Consider the following 20,729-nt stretch of genomic DNA (forward strand, 5'->3'; position numbering starts at 1 on the left):
GGTGGGTACTGCAGGTCTGCCCCCCCGGGGCCTGCACTGCATGGGCATCTGACTGCCGGCCCATCAGTCCCTGAGCCACTGGAGTTTACAGCACAGTGTTTTAAGATCAGCTGCCATCTGACTTTGTCTTCTATATGATAATGCTGCAGGTGCTGACCGATCGGCAGCTCCCACCACTCTACGGCTGTGGGATGAGCAGACTGCTGGGAACAGTTCAGCTTCTCAACTCTTGCAAGTCAAGCTGCCCCTACGCTTTGTTGAGAGCCCTAAAATAACTTGTTGCTTTGGAAAGTCCAAGTGCATGTATTGCGTTTGCTGTTGAGCTGAAGGGCAAAGATGAAAGCTCGTATCTTTGCAAACGTCTTCCATTGCAGAACAGCATTGTTTGGTCCACTTATTTACTACATTTTCATTTCTTCCACCCGCCCCCCCACCAGCTCCTTAACTCCAGATTGTCCTTGAGTAGAAAATTTAAACTATTTGTGTCTTTTAAATTATTGAGGTAACCCGATTTCTGCTTTGACAAAAGATGTCATTCTTATCATAGAATCATAGAATGGTTAGGGTTGGAAGGGACCTCAAAGATCATCTAGTTCCAACCCCCCTGCCATGGGCAGGGAAACCCTCCACTACACCAGGTTGCCCAAAGCCTCATCCAACCTGGCCTTGAACACTTCCAGGGATGGGGCATCTACAACTTCTCTGGGCAACCTGTTCCAGTACCTCACCACCCTCTGAGTGAAAAATTTCTTCCTTATATCTAATCTAATCTTATCTCTGTAAATGCTGGCTGATTACATTTAAAAAACGTTTGACAAGCTTTTAAATTAAACATGATTATATTTGCCTTAATTCTACTTTGAAAGCTGTAGAAAGTAATGCTGCTTTCTTTAAAAGCAGCTTATTTTAGTAAGTCAAAATCATGTGCTTTCAATGGTTTTCTTTTATCTCTGTCAAATTAGCATGTACTAGTGATGCATATTAAACTTATATATATTCATATCTAAAATATTTTATTCCTATCAGTGAATTTTAGTCCTGAAAAACTCTTGTCTTAGTGAAGTTACCCATATAATTTTGACTAAGGTTAGAAAATACAGATTATGACTGATACTTGCTGCTGGCAGCAATAGTTGATTATTACCTGAAGCTCAGGTAGTGACATGAAGTGTTTGGGTCCCCCAAAATCAATAGCAAATTAGTTCATACCATCTCCATTGGTAGTTTAAAAGATGGTTGATGTTCCACTAATGTTCATAAGCTGCACCCACATCTCTGTTTTGCAGCTCTGCTGTTGAAGTACCAACTATTCGCAGACATGTAGCAACACGACGCGGATACTTAAACTGCCTTAGCCTCCTGCAAAGTAGTTTCTGAATCCTTGCATACCAAGTTAAAAGTGTCTTTAACTTGCCTTTGATCCAAATCCATCGATATAGCATCCAATCGGAAGAACCTAGTCTTTTCTCAACATTGCTTCAAATCTAATCAAACTTGAAAATTTCATCCTTCATTTAGTTTCATGTGTTAGGACTTTTATTTATCATGACTTAATTAACTGTGTATGAATTAGGAGTCAGAGTTTCTTGGCAGCTGATTCACTGTGGCCATGAACAAATTAGCACCCTTGCCAGCCCATCTGGGAATTGTATGAAGGCATTAATCTCTCTGGGTATGACGCTAATCTCGTTCACATCCAGTCAAGAATAGCTGTATTGAAACAATAGTGTGGGATTAAATCAACCGTGCCATACTTGTTTCACTGTTTTTAATTGAAACATTATCATTATAAAAGTGGCTAAAGATACCGTGAAGATTAATTGTTAGTGTAGCTCTGTGAGTATAAAGACTAATAACTGCCTGTTCTTTTGAGACTGTTTATATACACCGTGGGTGACAGTGGCCATGTTTCCTATGTATCACATGTGGAAGTGTGTATGTAAAATACACTGTGTTTAGGTTTTGAGGTTGTAGTTTTTAATTCCGTAATGAATCTTACTGGACAGTAGTTTTGTTTGGGTCTGGTTCTGTAAATTATTAACCATTATTTATTTATCATTAAGATGAGGTGTTGTTTCCTGTAAAGCAGGTAAATAGTTTCCTGAACAACAATGTGTATCTTTAATATAGATAGGAATCTGGGGTACACTGTGTAGCGTGACTGCAGAAATTGAGATTTAAGCCCATGTTCGCTTCTACGGTTGAAATACACAGTTATGTAAGTGACAAGGTTGTAATGTTGTGGCTTTAAGTCACAAGGTTTGTATCAAATCGTGAAATGGGTACCAGTGCTTAACAGTGAGAGAGCTGGTGTCTCATTGTTTAACTTAGTTGACCTCAGTGTTAACTAAGCTAGACGTTTTAACTGGGTAGCTAGACCTCAGTGGTTAGGAGAGCAGGTTGTTACTGTCTTAAATAACTGGCGCCAATGGCTGAATAAAGACTCTTATCCTCTGTACATCTCAGCAATTCAAGATATTTCCTGTCTCTTACAATCAAGGTTTACCATAGCTGGTTGTAACAAAGACCTTGATATTTTGATCCACTGTTTTCTATATGATTTAAATATTTCTGACATTTGTCAGCAGAGTACAGGAAAACATTTTCACTTATTCGTTTTGACATACGTTAGAAGCTATACATCCCAACCCTAGAGACATCTTATCATCTCTGGTAATACTTTTCTCTAGGACAAAACTGAGATGAGAAAGGACAGAGCATCTGCACCGTCTGCCTGGTATAATGAGCTTGTTTCTGTTGTGTCATGGACTTACCAGCCTGCTAAGTACAGAACAGAGAAGCGTGCTGAGCTCAAGATGCACATGCAGGTTGCAATTTACTTGTTGACAAAGCGTGTTTAACAGTGTTTGCCATTTATTCTGTACTCTGCACCATTTGTTTTCACTTGTCTCAGTTGTGTTATTGCTTGTAGGACCACAGACTGGATTTCTGAGATAGTCCGGCTTTTTAACTCTGGATAAAATATGACATAGACATACTTTGTAAAGAATCTAAGATTTACTAAGGAAGTTGGTGTTTTGTTCAGTGCAGAAGATATTTCTCTTGGTGGCTAGTGATGCTCTACTCCCTTTGATTGTTTGACCGTATTCACAGTGCACAGTGGGTACGTGCGTGCTTCACGGGGTTCAGTTTGGACTGTTTTGCACTGGGAGGTTCCTGTACAGGGCACATGCTCCTCTCATGCTCTGCACTGACAATGCAGTGGGAAGTTTGCATTTCACAGCCCTCGGTTCTTCATTCCTATTGCTTGACACAGTGCTGCTTCTGTGCTTACAGACTACATCTTTGGCTTTACAGTTGTGATTAGTTTGTTGGAGGTTCTTTTGGTAGATTGTTAGTGTGTTCTAGTTTGCCTCATACTTACTGGGTTTTGTTTCCCACTGGCAGGAAGATGAGAATTTATATTTTAGGACTTATAGTGACTTTGTGAGGCTCCATTCTTGGTTTTAAGACTCTGGTTTCACTCTATTTTTAGCACTGCCTTCACCAAATCTGCAGTTTTTAATCTCTGTTCTTCATGTGACAGGGCAGTGGTTGCTACCGCTAGAAATGCCAGGTGCCTTGGGTTCCTGGAAGAGCCCGTTTCGTGTGGATGTGTCACCTGCAGATCCTGAACTTCCTGAAGAGAAGACTATGATGTTAGATTCCGAATTTAATCCCAGACTTGAATGCTCAAGACATCAGCATGTGCACGTGTGCTGGTTACCCAACTAAGCACTTGGGTGAAAACCGGTTGTTGGTTGGGATACCCGTGATCCGGATAACTCAGCCTTGAAGCAACTAATTCCTACTGTCAGTGAGCTTGTGATCTCAGCTTCACACTTTTTGCTTACATGCCATGGAGCTGTAGGAGCAAATACTTTGGTTTTGGTAAGATTTTGCTTTTTATGGTCTGTCAGGAAATGCAGACCTATTATTTTCTATAATGAAACATTTTCAAATCGGCTAGTTGGAAGTGAAGCTTACATTTAAAGATACATAATTGTTAGCAGAGTTCCAGGCACAGTTCACTGTCTTTTGCTGTTCTTAAATGGTAAAAGCAGGCAGTTTCTGAAAAGAAATCTGTATTTTACCAATCCCATTTGTGTGTGCTTGAGGCAAAGTTTTACGTTTTATAGAGGGTTTTTTGGTTGAAGGAACTAATTTCCTGTGAGATCTATTGGAGTTTTTTGAGGGACTCTATACATTTGTTGAAAGGGGTGATTCAGCCTGCATATGATACTTGAATTTTCAAAAAGGCTTTGGTACGATCATAACATATGTATTTTAAAGAAACCATGCTGGTAACACAATCGGGGCTGTCTTTTCTGATGCCTGCCTAAAGAACAAGAAGAAAAGTAGGAATAAATAAATGTTTTGGCACAATGGAGAGTATTAAATCCTTAGCTGATAGTTTCATCCTGTACCAGATAAATGACTAGAGTGGTTCCCCCTAGTCATCTGTCCTGGAACCTCTGATACATTCAACTGCTAATTCATAAATGACCTAGAAGAGGGATGGACAGCGAGTTTGCTGAGAAAATAAAATTGACTAACGAGTTGCAGAGAGGTCTTATGATAGATGCAATTAAAGAAAAACATGGTAGCTGAGATTTAGGGTTGGTAAATGCAGAGTAACGAATATGAGGAAAAACAACCCCTGCCATCCATGCGAGTAGGTGGGCACAGTATTGTGTTAGTTACTGTCACTCAGAAAAGTCTTTGTTGTCTTTGTCTTACTCCATGTGAGGTAAGTATTCAAATGTAGTCAAGGAAAATGGAAGGGAAAGTGTATTATGAAGGGAATATAAATCAAAATTTAAAACATTATTATGCTAATGGGTAAATGTGATATGTAAATGAGAGCAGGATGGCAAAATGACATGGACAAAGTAGGGAGTAACCTGTTAGCTGTTTGTCAAAACACAAACTAGGTTGCAAAACTAGGTGTTACAATAAACAAATAATGCAGTGTTTTCTCAGCGGTGCCTGATTAAATTATGCAATATAACTTGCTGCTGTAGTATTTTACAAATGGCATGAGCATAAATGGTTGAAAAAGGGATTCGATGTGGTCTAGGAAGAAAGGGGGGGTGTCTATCGGTGTCTTTTCAACAGCATAGTGGTGTTATAACCTGCAGCTGGTTTCCTAAACTATTGATTGTAGGAAACTGGGAGGGATGTCAGCTTGTCTTACTGTATCCTCCTTGCTAGCAGCTGTGGGGAGGATGGGGGTCCAGCTAAATCCATGTTTAGTCTGACTCAGAACATCTGCTTGTGTTTTCAGAACATCAAACTTCCTGCTCTTAACTTGTGTTCATACTTTCAGGTGTCAAAAGGTAAATATTTTTAGTGAGCTGAAAGACGTTTTGTAAGAACAATTACTCTTGGCAGCCAAGTCCTTGGCTTTCTACTCGGATTACATTTCAGGCTGAGCACAGCTTTCTTCCTACAATTTTGCATTTTTGCATTTATCTGTTAAGGTAGTTTTGTATTTAAATAAAATATGTTTTTTAAACAACAGTTTTTAGCCAATGTCAACATGCTACAGTAAAACTCTTGCAAACATTTAGAGGTTGTCATTCTCTACCTCTAATATACAGTATTAGTGTGTAGTGATTCTTGTGATATATTGGTAAAGGTTGGTTATATGTCCTGACTTTCTTCACCAGACATCACTTTCTTTATACTCATTTTCTGTATCAGGGGAGTGAGCTTACAATATGTAGCCTTATTAGCTATGTTGGAAAGTGCTATTTAAAAATTGTCAGTTGCTAATCAAAATAGCTAGTAAAATATTGGATATATGATTTTTTTTTTTAATTTTTTACTTTCTAGAGAAAATATTGCTCTTTTACTTAAGTCTGCAAAAATTCTTGACTGGCACCCCAAAACTCACTCTAGGAAATTAATTTTATTTTTTTTATCAACTGAGATGAACTGTGGATAACAACAAGGAAGAGTTGATAACAATCAAGACAATTTCTACAAGACTTGATTTCAAAAGTAAACTCAGCTTCTATAGGAGTTGTATATGACTACCCAGGCTATTATCTTTATTTTATCTGATGTGCCAGGAAGAATAGAGCTGACACAAATTAAACATTGGAGCAAGTAAAATTTAATTTGAAAGAAAACAAGCATCATAATTGTGCAAAGGAAATTTAATTCATTTAGGGTTAACACCTCGCTATATTTTTCGTCTGAAACCGCATAGCGTTTAGGAAGTAATCCAATTTATGGAACTGGAGCACATTATACCAGAGCTATACCTCTCTCCTTGTCATAAAATACTCCAGTCCTGGATTCCTGCAAAGGCAGCTCCAGAGCAGGCATCAAGGGCAGGATGAGGCTTTTGTGCGCCTGCTGTAATGGCATCTGCAGATGCAGCACGCAGCTGGAGTGCCGTTTTTTTGTTTTGTTTTTCTTAAAGCATTTTTCTGTTATTCTTGCTCTGCCTTCTCTTTTCCCCTCCTTCTCGCACATTCTTGTGTTTATTATTGAGGTCCCTGAAGATTTGTAGACATGCCATTTTGAAGGGGAAAATTCTTCTATTAATGTTTTTCCTTTTAAACTGTATGCTCAGTAGTAAAACTTGCACTCAGGTTATGGGTGTATATATATTTGGGATACTTAAAAGCTGACAAAAATAAAGATGCTATTCTGGGCTCAGACATTAATCCTTCTTTTACCAGTCATTGGTTGAATATTTGAGATACATAACTGTTAATGGGAAAGAATTAAAGAAAATCACAGAATCATAAGTCAATTTTTAATCAAAATTAATAAAAAATGTAATCAAAATCAAAATTTAATAAAAATCAAATCAATTTTTAATCAAAATTAAAACTAAATAAAAATCTTACTTTTAGTAAAAGTTCTACCTTCTTAGGAAATTTTGTGCAGTGTCCCCATTTATCAGCACATCTCAAAGTGTGTTAAATACTGTTTCACCTTTCCTGATGCATGAATTTGACCATTTATGTGTGATACAGAGATTCTTTTTTCCTGGAATACAAGAAGTACTTCATCAAAAAACCTGTGTAAAAAGAACTGGCAGTGCCCGGCAGCCCATGGTCACAGCTGATCTGGGATCTGGTCTCCGCGAGTCCAGAGTTTGATGGGTCACTGGGATGCGGTTGACTTCTATGTTGATTTGATTTCTGCCCGTGCTCGCTAACACGAGGGCCTGCTTACACAGCCCCCAGCCCCTCCGCTCCCTTCTCCTGGCCCTGGTGCCTTTGGCATGTAGCCCACTTAGCAGGACAGGAGCGATGCTCTTCGTGTGCCATCACTTGCTTGCTTCCCTCAATAAGCTGCCCTTATAACAATGCAGAAGTTGCAGAAATGACCAACAACTTCAGATTTGTCTGAAGCTTGCACACACAGTAGTATTTCGGCTAAAATAATTTTTCCTGATAATAAAGTGGATAAAATGTAGAGAAGGAAGGTTGGGTTTTTTTCCTTAGAAGCCTGTCTGACTGTAAATAATGGATTGAATGAATTGGAGGGGGGAAAGTTGTGTTCAATTTCATTCTACAAAGTCTTTTGTAAGAACAGTCATGAGTTATTCACTGCCTGGTGCTTGGTAATACAGGTAGAGAAATTCTCAGTCACGTTGAGATTTTGAAATACAATGTTTTGAAAATGAGGAATAATGATATTTGGACCTCATTAATAAAAAGACCCCAAACTTCTCTAGCATGATGATGAGTGCAACACACCACCTAAGACTGAAAATGTAATTTAACAGGAACTACAGGGACAGACCACCTTTAAAAATCTCAGGGCATTTATGTAGAAGCTGACTGCTGAACACAGGTAGGAACTTAATGTTTTGCCTTATTATGAAAGCGCTAGATTTTTAAAAAATACTCTTCAGATTTGTAGTATTGTCCAATAGGAGAAATCAGGTGTGAATAGTTACAGATTGGCCAAGATCCTGGGGCAGGGGCTGGGCTAGAAGTGCTAATGGAGCTTCTCACTGCTCAGGCCACCAGATTTTGCTCTTTCACAACTGCTGAACAAATGCCATTTTCTAGTATCTTTTCGAACCTACAGGGGAACGAATATGAACCATAGTTCGTTTGATGTCTTGAATTATCTTTTTAAATTTACTAACCAAAGCATTTTTCTTCCTTACAGCCTTTTCTTACGCTTATGAATCTTCACTGTTCACCACACATCCACACGTTTATGTGCAAAGCCTTTGTCCCTGCCTGCCTGGAGCAAGTTCACGTGATTCACCCTTGCCGAAGCCTCTGTGAGAAGGTGTATTCTGACTGTAAGCAGTTGATGGACACTTTTGGAATCACGTGGCCTGAAGAGCTGGAATGTACCAGGTGGGGTATTTCTCACGTTGGCAGGTGGTGGTGGTGATATTTTCATACATGACCTAGACCGAGTTGAAAATCCGAGGCAGAATGTTAAATATCACCTTGCTGTAGCTTCCCCATCACTGCTGACCCTACAGTGCTTATGCATAGGGCTATTGTTTAATTAAAACTTTTTAATTATTCAAATGATCACCTGCGTTTTCTGCTTGTGACTTTTTTGCAGCAAAGTTCTGCAACAGTTCTTTTCAGTATTCAGATCCCTGCAAAAATAAACTTTTTACTATAAGTTTCTTAAAATTTAAATTATTAAATGTTACAGCATAGATTTTGCTTTGGGTTCTGATCTCTAAGGTAGGGATGACATACTTGACAGGAGTTTTATAAATAATTGCTCATAAAATAATGAAATATAAAATATTCTGTGTTTGAATGGACATAGAGCATTAAATGGTAGAAGCCTTATCTTGATCCTGACTGCTTGAATTTGCAAATTCAGTCTTTTGTTGCTTTTCCTGTACTGCCTACCAAAAGATGTTCAGATGTTTCTCAAAGATGTTCAGGTGTCTATTCCAGAGAGAAGGCAGTACTACCTACATTTGGGGAAAAGATGAGTCTGTCTATATTAAATGGAAACCACTGAAAACACTCCAGTGTAATCTTCTTGAGACTCTGACCTTAAACTGCAGATATTTATAAGTGATTAAGGCCATATTAGGTTTGGGTTTTTTAACACTCGTCAGAGCAAGTAGTACAAGAAAGGAGTAGAGAGTGGAAACTCAAATTATTTTTCTATCACCCATGCAGTTGCTAATGTGGGATAGGGCTGAGGAAGACCTGGGACAGTAGTCCTGTGCCATGATCCTTGGTAGGAATCCATGTTGGAATGAATATGAAAGATTACATTAATACCATTTCCCTTAGTTCTGCAGAAAAATTGAAGTCGTGGAGTTTTAGAACAAGATGGCATCAACTTTTGCCATCTTTTGAGCTTCTGTGCAACAGTAGTGCCACTTAATGCAGCGTCTTCAATAACTGTTTTGAAAAATTAGGAAAATTACAAATGAATCCAGTTATTCAATATATATTTCAAATGACATTTTAAATCAAATTACGTTTTTGCAGGAATCACTGCAGCTCTAAATTATTCTCTTATTGGTAGCATTTACTGAAAATGAACCTGCTGTATTCAGATCGGAAATGATGTCTCCCCAACAGCTGATTCAGAGAAGTCCATATGTAACGCAGGACATTCTTAAAACAGCAGAGTCTGCTGCTGGAGCCCATGGAAGAGGAGCTGACGTGAGGATGGGCACTACTTGAAATCCTGAGATTCATAGTCTTGTGTTCTTACAGACGTACATAATGCCTGTTATGACATGGGCGAATAAAGCTTGCGCAGTTCCCATGCATACTGATGTGTGGCCCGTGGCTAACGAACGAATCTGCTAAAGAATCAGTTTTCGTAACGATTAGTCTGGATTTATTTGGACAGCATGATAATGCAGAGAGGCGAAGAACAGAAGGTTTTTTTTTTAGCTCAGGCTGAGCTTGCAGACTGACATTGAGGGACTTTTTAATAGCATTTGGCAAAGAACGTTTTGAGATAACAGAATCTTGCTTTACAAGCCAGAATGCAAAACTTGTTCTTTTTAAATACATACTTAAACTCAGAATGCATATAAATATAAATCCCAGTTTGAGTAAATGCTTACCTATTTGAGTTACACTTACATAATCTAGTTTGAAGATATGTCCAACACTGCTAGTACTGTATTAACCACATAAAAAGGTCACATGTTGTGTCCAATTAGAGTCTTGAGCAATTGAGTCTTGAGCAATTTTTAAATGAACATTATGGAGCTAGAAAAAAAAATTGCTAAAATAGTGATTGTGTTTTTACAATGCTTCTCTTTTCTGCTTTTATCTTTTTCAGTTCGGTAGTTATATTGTTGTTGGCAACGAAATATCACTATAACACAAAAAGTTGTAATAATAATAATCATATATTAGTAATCAGTTAATTCTAGATACTGTCAGCCTTTTTTATTTGTTCCTTGATTGAAGCTTGCATTTTGACAAGATCATTTGCTGTCTCCGACAGTCTATTGTTACCCAGATTTAAAAAACAAACTACTGTAAATATTTTTATGTACATATGTAAAACTTTAGTAGAATTTAAGACTCTAAAAGAACAATTGCAATTTGAGCAGTGTTTCATAAGCAATAAAGCCACAGCTAGGGGACAATGGTTACATAGCTGTGTTTTGAATAGTCTTCTGAACTGAAAGTAATTGAAGTCTGTTTTTTAAATGCCACCCGATTTTTTTCATATAATGCACATTTTGCATTATCTACAAAATTTATCAGTGTTTAGAGTCAGGTGGTTTTTTTCGTATTTCTGAGATATAACTACATTTGAGAATGAGGGGTATTAAGATATTTCCTCTTCTGTTTATTTATGTAGACTAGTCAATTGTGATGAGACTGTTCCTGCCACTGGTGCTGTAACCACAAATGTACATGGAACTCAGAAGACACCAGGCCAGACCCGAAGGGATTATGGATTCTGGTGTCCACGACACCTACACACTACCAATGGACAAGGCTACAAGTTTCTAGGAATTGATCAGTGTGCACCCCCATGTCCCAATATGTACTTCAAAAATTACGAATTGGATGTTGCAAAAAGCTTCATTGGAATAGTTTCAATCTTCTGTCTCTGCGCTACGCTTTTCACATTCCTGACTTTTCTGATTGATGTTAAAAGGTTTAGGTACCCAGAGAGGCCAATCATATATTACTCCGTCTGTTATAGCATAGTCTCTCTAATGTACTTTATCGGCTTTTTACTTGGGAACAGAACTGCCTGTAACGAGGCAGATGATAAGTTAGAAATTGGTGAAACAGTTGTTCTTGGCTCCCAAAACAAAGCCTGTACGGTCCTTTTCATGATGCTGTATTTTTTCACCATGGCAGGAACTATATGGTGGGTGATTCTTACAATCACTTGGTTCCTTGCAGCGGGAAGGAAATGGAGCTGCGAAGCTATTGCACAAAAGGCCATGTGGTTCCACGCAGTTGCATGGGGAATACCTGGTTTTCTAACCATTATGCTCCTTGCAATGAACAAAGTTGAAGGGGACAATATCAGTGGAGTTTGCTTTGTGGGTCTCTACGATCTGGATGCCTCTCTGTACTTTGTGCTTTTGCCGTTGTGCCTTTGTGTTTTTTTTGGTCTCTCTCTTCTTTTAGCTGGTATCATTTCTTTAAATCATGTGCGGCAAGTCATACAGCATGATGGCAGAAACCAGGAGAAGCTAAAGAAATTTATGATCCGAATTGGAGTTTTTAGTGGTTTATACTTGGTGCCACTTGTAGCACTTCTTGGATGTTATGTCTATGAACTGGTGAACCGGAAAATCTGGGAAACGACTTGGGTATTTGACCACTGTGACCAGTACCATATTCCTTGTCCTTATCAGGTAAGTAGCAATTTCCTTTATAAATAATACTGGAAAGTTAATCAACAAAACCCCTTCTGCATCGTCATATCTGCTGTGCAGTTAGTAAATTATTTTCACGTTAAGTAATCAGTTTGAGAACATGCAGTGATTAGTTGCTTTTTAAGTCAAAATTGGTGGCATGATACTTTTGCTTTGAAATCTTTCACTGATCAAATTGATAGCACTCAGAAACTATATTCCAACTCTCAGCTCTAAAGGGAATATATAATCTTTATGATATTTGAACTTTATGTTTCAAATTGTGTTGAGGGGAGAGGATCATTTTTCACAGTATCTGTTCCTAAAAGTAGTTGCTCAGTACTTGAGTGCCTAGCTCAGTAGCAATGTATTTGATGTGTATTTTCGTCACTTTCAGTTGAAGCTGAAATAATGATTCTTGAAAATTGAGTCTAAATTGGATTTGAAATGTTGCTTATAACCATAGATAGAAAATCTCTTTTTTTTTCTTCAAAGTGTAGAAGCGTAAACCGCTTGAAATTACAAAACAAATTTCTAGTATATTTTTTCCACAATAGCTGTCATTTGCAGGCTGATTTTCAGTAATGTGAAGAAATCTTTAAAAAAAACAACCAGACAAAAGGCAAATAAAAAAGAAAAAACAAACAATCCAACAGCTCTTTAAAATGTGGAGGTGTTGATATTTAACATTTGACTCTTAAAAAAACAACTACCTCAGAAAGGCTTTTAAAGTGAATCTGCTCGGGTTCAGTACTCTCTGTGGACTAAATCTCTTGTAAGTACATAAAACTCTCTGCAATCGCAAGTAATTTGTGTTTGTTTCTTTCCATTTAAGAACAAATATAAAAGAAGACACAATCACCAAGAGAAATGCAAGTGTCTGATGTCGTCTTTCATTACTTTGCACTTAACATCTATGTTTTTACTGCAATGAACTATCATTTAAAAGAGGAATATAAACACAGGCATTATGGAATGATAAGGCTTGATCCTTCTACATTCAACATTGTCCATATCCTCTATATTGAAGTTAGTGTAAGCTGAGAGTAGCACAGCTCACAGACGACTTGGTTATTTTTGCTTCTATTGCCATTCTTAACAAGTGCACTTTGTCTTCAGTGGGTTTTACACTGTGTTCTGTATCAGTCTAAATGGTTCAAATATACAAGGTTGAAAACAAGACTTCTATGCTTTTAGGAAAAAAACAACTTGTTTTGTAGTGCCTAAATACAACAGCTTGGCATAATAACACAGAAAGAGCACATATTCTCAGCCTTTAATTAACCTATTGGAAAGAGTAAATAGCAACAGGGAATGTTACACAAAGACATACTTAATGGGCTCTGTCCCTATAATAAACAGCGCGTGCTAACTATGGAGTAGCTTAAAGTGGCGTGTTTGCCCTTGGCTTACCTGAGCTAGCTTGTAGACTTTTATTATGGGCCAGATCAAAACCAAATAAAAGCAAACTTCAGTTTGAGTAGCTAATGTTACCTGACTGACAAAAACAGTGACTTTCATAGATGAGACTGGCAGATAAGCCACGTAACGTAAATTAAATTTGCAGCATGGAAACAGAAGATAATCATCTCTTGACGAGTTAAATGTCTCTGCTTCTATGATCCTGTTCTGCAAATAGGTGGATTAATTTTGCAATAAACAGAAAACTACTATGTAGTTCCCTGTGGCTCCTTGAAGATGCTGTCTAATCTGATTAACTCCCAACTCATCCACTTACTGTTTCTTTTCAAGTTGAAGAGATAAACCTTATACATACAAACTATCTCTGAAGAACATAGTTACTAACACTATTACCCACAAAATTATCTTGCCTTGCAATTTAAAAGAAAAATATTTCCTTCTGACTAATCTCCTCTTTGTGTATTCAGCTGTAGACATTTACCAGGTCTGACTTGACTGTACATGTCTAACATTTGTCCACAGTACAAGCCTCAACAAAGAACAACAGCCATAAGGAAAAAACCTCTCTTTTACGTAATTTGTTTGTTTTCTGCATTTAAGAAAGAAATCAACAAGTATATTTTCTTATTTGCATTTATTAAACTTTGTTATCTTCTAGGCAAAGGCACTAGCAAGACCAGAAATATTTTTGTTTCTAATGAAATATTTGCTGACATTAATTGTTGGCATATCTCCAGTCTTCTGGGTGGGAAGTAAAAAGACCTGTTCTGAATGGGCCAATTTCTTCAACAGGAACCGTAAAAGAGAGTAAGAACAATTTTTTTATTCCTGTTTTTTAAAGTGTATGCTTTAGAATAAGTTGGATTTCAGACATGTTTCTTTATAGCTCAGGTGATCAAAATGGTACCCTTAGTCCCTTTCTTTTTCATAGTCTAAATGCCGCTTGTTGACATCAGCAAAATTCTATTGGAGTCTGTGGAAGATTTATGTAGGCCACAACTTTTTGACAACTTTCTCAGAAGGTAGAAAATGTTTTCCTCTGCCGATTTGTTCTCTTTCATAGAGCAGAAGACATGTTTTTGTGTTTAGCATTGGCTAATAGATCTTTGGTGTCCAGTCGATTGTGTGAAGATAACTTCATCCATCAGTTTAGATCCTTTCACGTGTTTGATTGGTTTATTTGACAGAATACTTAGCTGTGTTTACTATCATGCAATAGTAACATCCTCTGCTTTTCTCCTCTGCCAGGCTTGTCTTATTTTAAAATTAATTTTCATTGAACCCTCCTTAGTATCACTTTTGTTGTATTAATGTACTATTCTGTATTTTTTTTCTGGAACAGAATAATTCAGGTTTATTACTTAATTTTAGTAAATTTGTATCTATGGATTTAAGCAGATTGTGTCATCTCCATTTCTTGTAGCTTTAATTTTTTCCATTCCTTTTTATTCCTTGATTATTTTTTTAGATTATTTATGTTACTTATAAATTATACTGTGGGTTTAGATATTTTTATTTCTTCGGATTTCCCAAAGCAGCAGTCCTTAAGCTCCTTTTATTTTACATCTACATTCCTTGATGGTGAGCTTATAGCTTCCTTTCCCTCTCCCCTCTTTTTCCATTTCCTGTATAATTTTTCTTGTGTTTCAGATGTTAACTGCTTTGAGCTATAAGAATTTTAAAATAATGAAGTCAATTTTATAATGCTTACCTTTTTTTCACTTCGAGGTTTACTTTACATGAAGTTAATTTGGTAATACAGCTACTTATGAGCTAATCCTTCTTTCCTCTTAGATGATTAATCTACTGAAGTCATTGGACCTACTTGCAGAAGTAAGAAATATAGAAATCTGCTTTATTTAATTGTTCCACAGACATAATTACTTTAGAGCCATTATGATCAGATTTTTTTTCTCCTCGTTTAACATATAATTTTTTCCTTGTGTTCATTAACATCCAGCTGAGATTGCATCATTGGTTGCTATTCTTTCACGTTTTCGTGTATGAATCTATATTACGTTATATCTAAGGTTATCCTCTTCATTCATTTTCTTTCAGTCCAATCAGTGAGAGTCGAAGAGTGCTGCAAGAATCATGTGAATTTTTCTTGAGGCACAATTCCAAAGTTAAACATAAAAAGAAGCACTACAAATCAACTTCACACAGATTGAAAGTAATTTCGAAGTCAATGGGGACTAGTACGGGTGGAACAACAAATCATGGAACTTCTGCAGTAGCAATCACTAATCATGATTTCTTAAGCCAGGAAACTGTTGCAGAAATTAAAACCTCTCCAGAGACATCTGAGAAAGAGATAGAGGCAGACGGAACATCAGCCCAAAGAGTCGAGGAAGGTGAAAACAGTAGAGATCAAATGTTATCCAGTTCTAAACTGACCGTGGATCAGGTGGAAAAAAGAAACAAAGCAGATAGCACATGTGATATGAGCAGCTTGGCTGAGAGTATGAAGAGAGCAGGTGAAGGAAGGTAAGGTTCTTTAACTCAATCTTTTGCTTGTTTATGTGTAAGTTAACTTACAACTATCTTTGTAAGTTTTCTGTTTCTTCTCTCTGAAGAATCAGTATACTCTCAGTATACAATTAACCCTCAGTAGCTATCAAGAGAACTGTAATTCTTACAAACTATTTCATATGCCCGTGTATCTTCAGCATATGGGCTATTTTTTGGTTTTGTAGGATTCTTCTTTTCCTTTTAGGCCTTTAGTGCTGGAGCTTAGCTCATAGGATATTTTTGTATTGTTGAACAGTGACTCAGAAATCTGTGGCTGCAATGCAATCATTTTGAGAGCTGACGAGTCTGAAAAAGAACAATGGTGACACTAAGATGGGAAATTTATACAGAACTGTACTACGTTCTATTGAAAAGAATATAGCTTAAAATATATTGTAATTTTATTGCTAAAAATGTATTTTTTGCAGTGTAAGGCACTGTGCTTAAAACTGACTCCCTGTGTTTTATTTTTCATTACTTACAGAATAACTCCTAAAAATGATTTTATTGAATCTCCTTCGTTGCAAAGCAGTTGTTCCCAAATACCTAATGTCTCACAGTCAGCTTCCGTATCACTACTTGTCTACTCGGCTTCAGATGCCAGAAGAGAGTTGGATTCAGGAAACAGTTCAAACCCTTGAAAGACTGAAATTTTATATGAACATTTTCAATGTATAAAACTGATACAGATTCTGTATTACACTGGAAATAAGTGATATACTGTGCCTTATTAAAAAACACGTATCTTGCTTTGCACTTAAAAAAAAAAAAAAGGTAAGTTTTGTTGTGGGGACAGCTAGCAATAATGTATACTATATTTAATCCTATCCAGGAATAATGGAAATTGAAGTTCTGTAGGACATGGCTGGATTGACTAGCAGTAATTTAAGAAAAATATGAGAGAAACAAATACTATTCCCACCTTAAAGAACACTTTAATGAATTACATTAAAATAAAGCTAGAAAGCACTGTTACTTTTCAAGGCATAAAAGTTACATCTGCATCTTTGATATTTTTCAACACTTGTTCATTTTTTGTTTGTTTTTTACTTTATCTTAAACAGCAGCATCACTTAATAACACAAATTTATAAATACTCTCTAAATTATGTGTCATGATGTATCAATTACAGCACTGTTTTATGGTAGTTTGTACACTGAATATGAAAGGGAATCTGGAATTATAGTCATTTATTTTGTACATAAAAATGAATTTTGTAAATAACTGACTGCGTGAGGTCAATATTTAGAACTACTGTTTTGTATGCGTTGTACAAACTTGGTAAAATTAACATGCTTCCGTAAGGTGTTGCTAGAGTCGACAGGCCTGTGGTGATCAGACAATGTTGTTTAGTTCTGAGCAAAGCACATCGTACCTTTATATGCAACATGCACTGTACACTGTGCACTTGGGGCAAGGCTGGTCAGACATCTGTGCGTCCTGCTGCAGGGGTGGTGCGTTAGATGCAGCACTGCCTCAGAAAAATGCTTCTTGGAGCCCCTCCTGGTGTGGTGTTCCAGCGCATCGTGCCAAAGTAGTGAAACACTTCAGATCTCTGGTGGCGTGAGGGGCAGAATCTGAAGTATACACTTTGGGTTTTTTTACTGAGCTGCAGTGGAAGTGTATGTTTCACGTTGTTTCTATGCAGGTAACTTAAATTTGTTTGTTTGTTTGTTTTTCAATTCTATAGAGAAATATCTTGCAGAAAATAAACTGTTGAGTTATTAATATACAGGCTTGTTTAACAATATATTTACTGAAAGCAAGACACTTTTTCTACAAAACTTAATTTTCTATATACTATAGCAATATATTTTCTTTAAATCAAAGAAGTCTTTATACATATGTAGCCTTTCTTGCGATAGGTTGGTTCTTAAGAGCAAGTACTACTGACGTGGGTAAGAATTTTATCATTTAGCTCTTAAGAAGTCCTAGCTCCAGTAAAGACAATGTGATTTATTACTTGAGATAATTTGGAGCCAGGATTTTGCTGTTTTCTAAACCTAAATGTCAGTGTGTTTTGTAAGACCGTTCAGCATCTTGCATTTGATTACTAATAAGACTATTTCTCAGTATTTTGATATTATGCAGAGAAATTATTGTGTTCCAATTTGGGCAGCATTCATGGTGATGCTTTGAACAAGCAAGCAAAATTGCATGGTATAAAGGTCATGTAAATGCTGAATAAAAAGGAACCTACAGTTCAGATAAACCAAAGTGGTTTTTTGTGTAATCCATCATGCATTAAAAATGGAATGTATTTACCTTTGTGTCACAGCATTGGCATTTTAGCATTTGTGATTTTTTGCCTTAAATAGGATATACTATTTCCTTTATAATTTCCCCATTTAAAATATACAGAATTCTTGCTGCTGAGAAGGACAGTGAGAAATATTTGAGGAGTTTCCTATGAAAATGCACACTAAGTACTCTTCATTCTTGTAGTCATGTTTGTAAACGGGTAACTTTATACACGTTCAGTAGTTTTGTTATTATTGCCTTTGTTAGTAATAAAATATACGGTTGTATAGTAACAGCCTCTGAGTTGATTCTTCTTATTTCCTAGATGTAGTGTGTTATTACTGTATTAATGTAGCATTTTTGCACCCAAGACACTTTAATGTATTTTTTTTCCTTAGAGCTGTGTGAGGTAATAAGCGTTGCAATGTTTTCATCCCTCCTGTGTAAGTGAGAAACTGAGGCAGAACAATGCTGGGAATTGTTCACATGAACACGGAGAGTTATGGAGGAGTGAGCAACTGAACTAGTTCTTTCATGCTGACGTTTAGAACATTCTTTCTTTCGTGACCTCTAGTTAAAGACCTTCTTTAGATTACATATAATACGTATTTCCACACTGTGCTCTTGCTGCAACCTTCTTAAAATATTGATACACATTTTAAATTTATTTAATGCCACTCCCTTTTTTAGGTAGTTCAGAAAAAGTCACGCTTTTGTGATAACTGCTCTAAAAAAGATAAATACAAAGTAATTTTGAAGTTACAGCAATACCGTGGGCTTAAAAATAGGTACGTTTTCAGAGAACTGTGAAGTACTAACTGAGCAGTAATCCTTAACATTCATTGGAAGTGAAATGCATCGGTGGTAGAACGAGACTGTAGCACTTGTGTGTTCCAGTGCTGCTGACCTCTAAAGCTAAAGAGATTGTGATCCCTGGGTGCTTTAACCTTGAAATACCCAAGCAGTAACTGGGAAGTTAAACAGCTATTTGAATGCCCAGAAAAATTAAAGAAAAGAGGTGCAGAGATGAGTCAGGGTATGCAAGACTGCCTTGCAGTGAGGACTATAGAAAAGCTCGTAAGCAGATTCTCTAGCAAAAGGTGTTTGGGTTATTTGCTTTCATCTGTTATCTGACCAAAGTTGAAAGTGAATATAGGTAATTCATATTAAAAGGGCTTTTCTTAAACTGTAAGAATAACTTCTTACTGGGACATCTCCATCAACTTCAGTCATCTAATCAAGACTGGCTGTCTCCTGAAAGATGCACTATAAATCCAACAATTTAAGACTGATACAGCCGTGTTAGTCTTGTTTTGTGTCTTTGTTTACAGAAAGCTAGAATAAAGAATACTGACAACTTCTCCAAGCCCTAAAATACATGTGCCAAATGGTCTTTTAATTCTCTTTTTCTTAATGCATCTCTGTCATAAATCACTTCAAAACATGCGTTGTGCTGAGTTTTGAGGTTGCATACGAAATCTTTCAGAGGACATGATCAAGTTCACATAGTAAATCATATTTGATTTGTGATGTAAACAGCACCTGAGGTTACCACTACAGTAGTTTTATGGTACATTTTGTGTATACTCTACTGTCCTATTTTGCTATTTTTTTTTTTTTTAGTGAAAATTGGGAAAAAGTTTATCTGGAGTATAAAATAAAGCTATGCGCATATTTGGAAAACATAGTCCAAGTTTGCAAAACTAACCCAGGATATGGAGGAAATAAAGATGTTTTGTTTCTATTTGTAAGAAAGATACTATTAGCAGATAAGAAAAATACCTGCGGTATTTTAAATATTTTTAAATCCTTTTGGTTTTTTAAACATCAAAAACCAGTTCAGGTATGGAGTACTAACAAGCTGAAGCATCATACTTTTTTCTTTGCCAATTGTTCAACTGATTTATAGAGAACCGTTGGTCTTTTTTCTTTACAGGACACAGGATGTACCTGGTTTAAAGACAGTCAAATCTAGTTGAATTTAAGAAGCGAAAAAATATTTAAATAGGAAAAGTTGAACTCTAATAAAAATAAGTTTAGCATTCTGCAAAGCATTGAAAAATGCAGTAGCTAAACGGGATGAGGAATCATGTTTCTCTTTGAAGTTCGACCAGCCAGTCTCAATGTGCAATTTCGGAAGGCAGCACGTAAAAAGAGAAAAGCTACATCCTCCCTTGACACTGCCCACTTGTTGAATCGGCCTTTGAAGGTATCTGACCGCCTTCTGTTTGGCCGCGTTCGCTGGTAAACATCTCTGCCAGTATTAACCACTGGTATTCACAGTGATTTAGGTGACTGGCACCAAAGGTGTTTTAGTCTCACAAGAAGAAATGTTACTTCTTGTGCATTACCTTTTTTTTGCACTTATTCTTTCACATGTATTTTTGTCCCTTATCATGCTTACCTTTTTTTAATGGATTAGAGTTTAACTGTAATTAAAAATAAAGAAGTTGGGCAATCTCTATTACACCTTCTTGAGCTGTTTGCTTTATATCTCAAGAAGTGGAGCTCAGAGGATCTTTCTGATGTACATCTGTGAAATCCACTTCTATGTATTAGCTGGATTTTACTTCGTCTTAAAAAGCACTTGAGATGTATAATTAAAAGATTAAAAACATGCCAGGACATTTATATCTGAGCTCTTCATTAATGCTTATTCCCTGTATTTCAACTTTGTTCATCGAAACTAAATCTAAAATAAAAGTTTGCTTTATTTGAAGTCTCACTAGTTAATGAC

General features: G+C 36.7%; 1 protein-coding gene across 1 annotated transcript in view; it reads left to right on the forward strand.

The window, feature by feature from the left end:
- FZD6 (frizzled class receptor 6) overlaps positions 1-16,429 on the forward strand; it is a 30,647-nt gene extending 14,218 nt beyond the window's left edge. Inside the window, exons 2-6 of the mRNA XM_009981110.2 lie at positions 8,146-8,342; positions 10,801-11,818; positions 13,899-14,047; positions 15,299-15,727; positions 16,236-16,429. Of these exons, the coding sequence (XP_009979412.2) occupies positions 8,146-8,342; positions 10,801-11,818; positions 13,899-14,047; positions 15,299-15,727; positions 16,236-16,392 (1,950 nt within the window). The 3' untranslated portion in view covers positions 16,393-16,429. The remainder of the gene's footprint in view (positions 1-8,145; positions 8,343-10,800; positions 11,819-13,898; positions 14,048-15,298; positions 15,728-16,235) is intronic.
- The last annotated feature ends 4,300 nt before the right edge of the window (positions 16,430-20,729 follow it).

This window comes from Tauraco erythrolophus, chromosome 3, assembly GCF_009769465.1.
Source record: "Tauraco erythrolophus isolate bTauEry1 chromosome 3, bTauEry1.pri, whole genome shotgun sequence".
NCBI lineage: Eukaryota > Metazoa > Chordata > Aves > Musophagiformes > Musophagidae > Tauraco > Tauraco erythrolophus.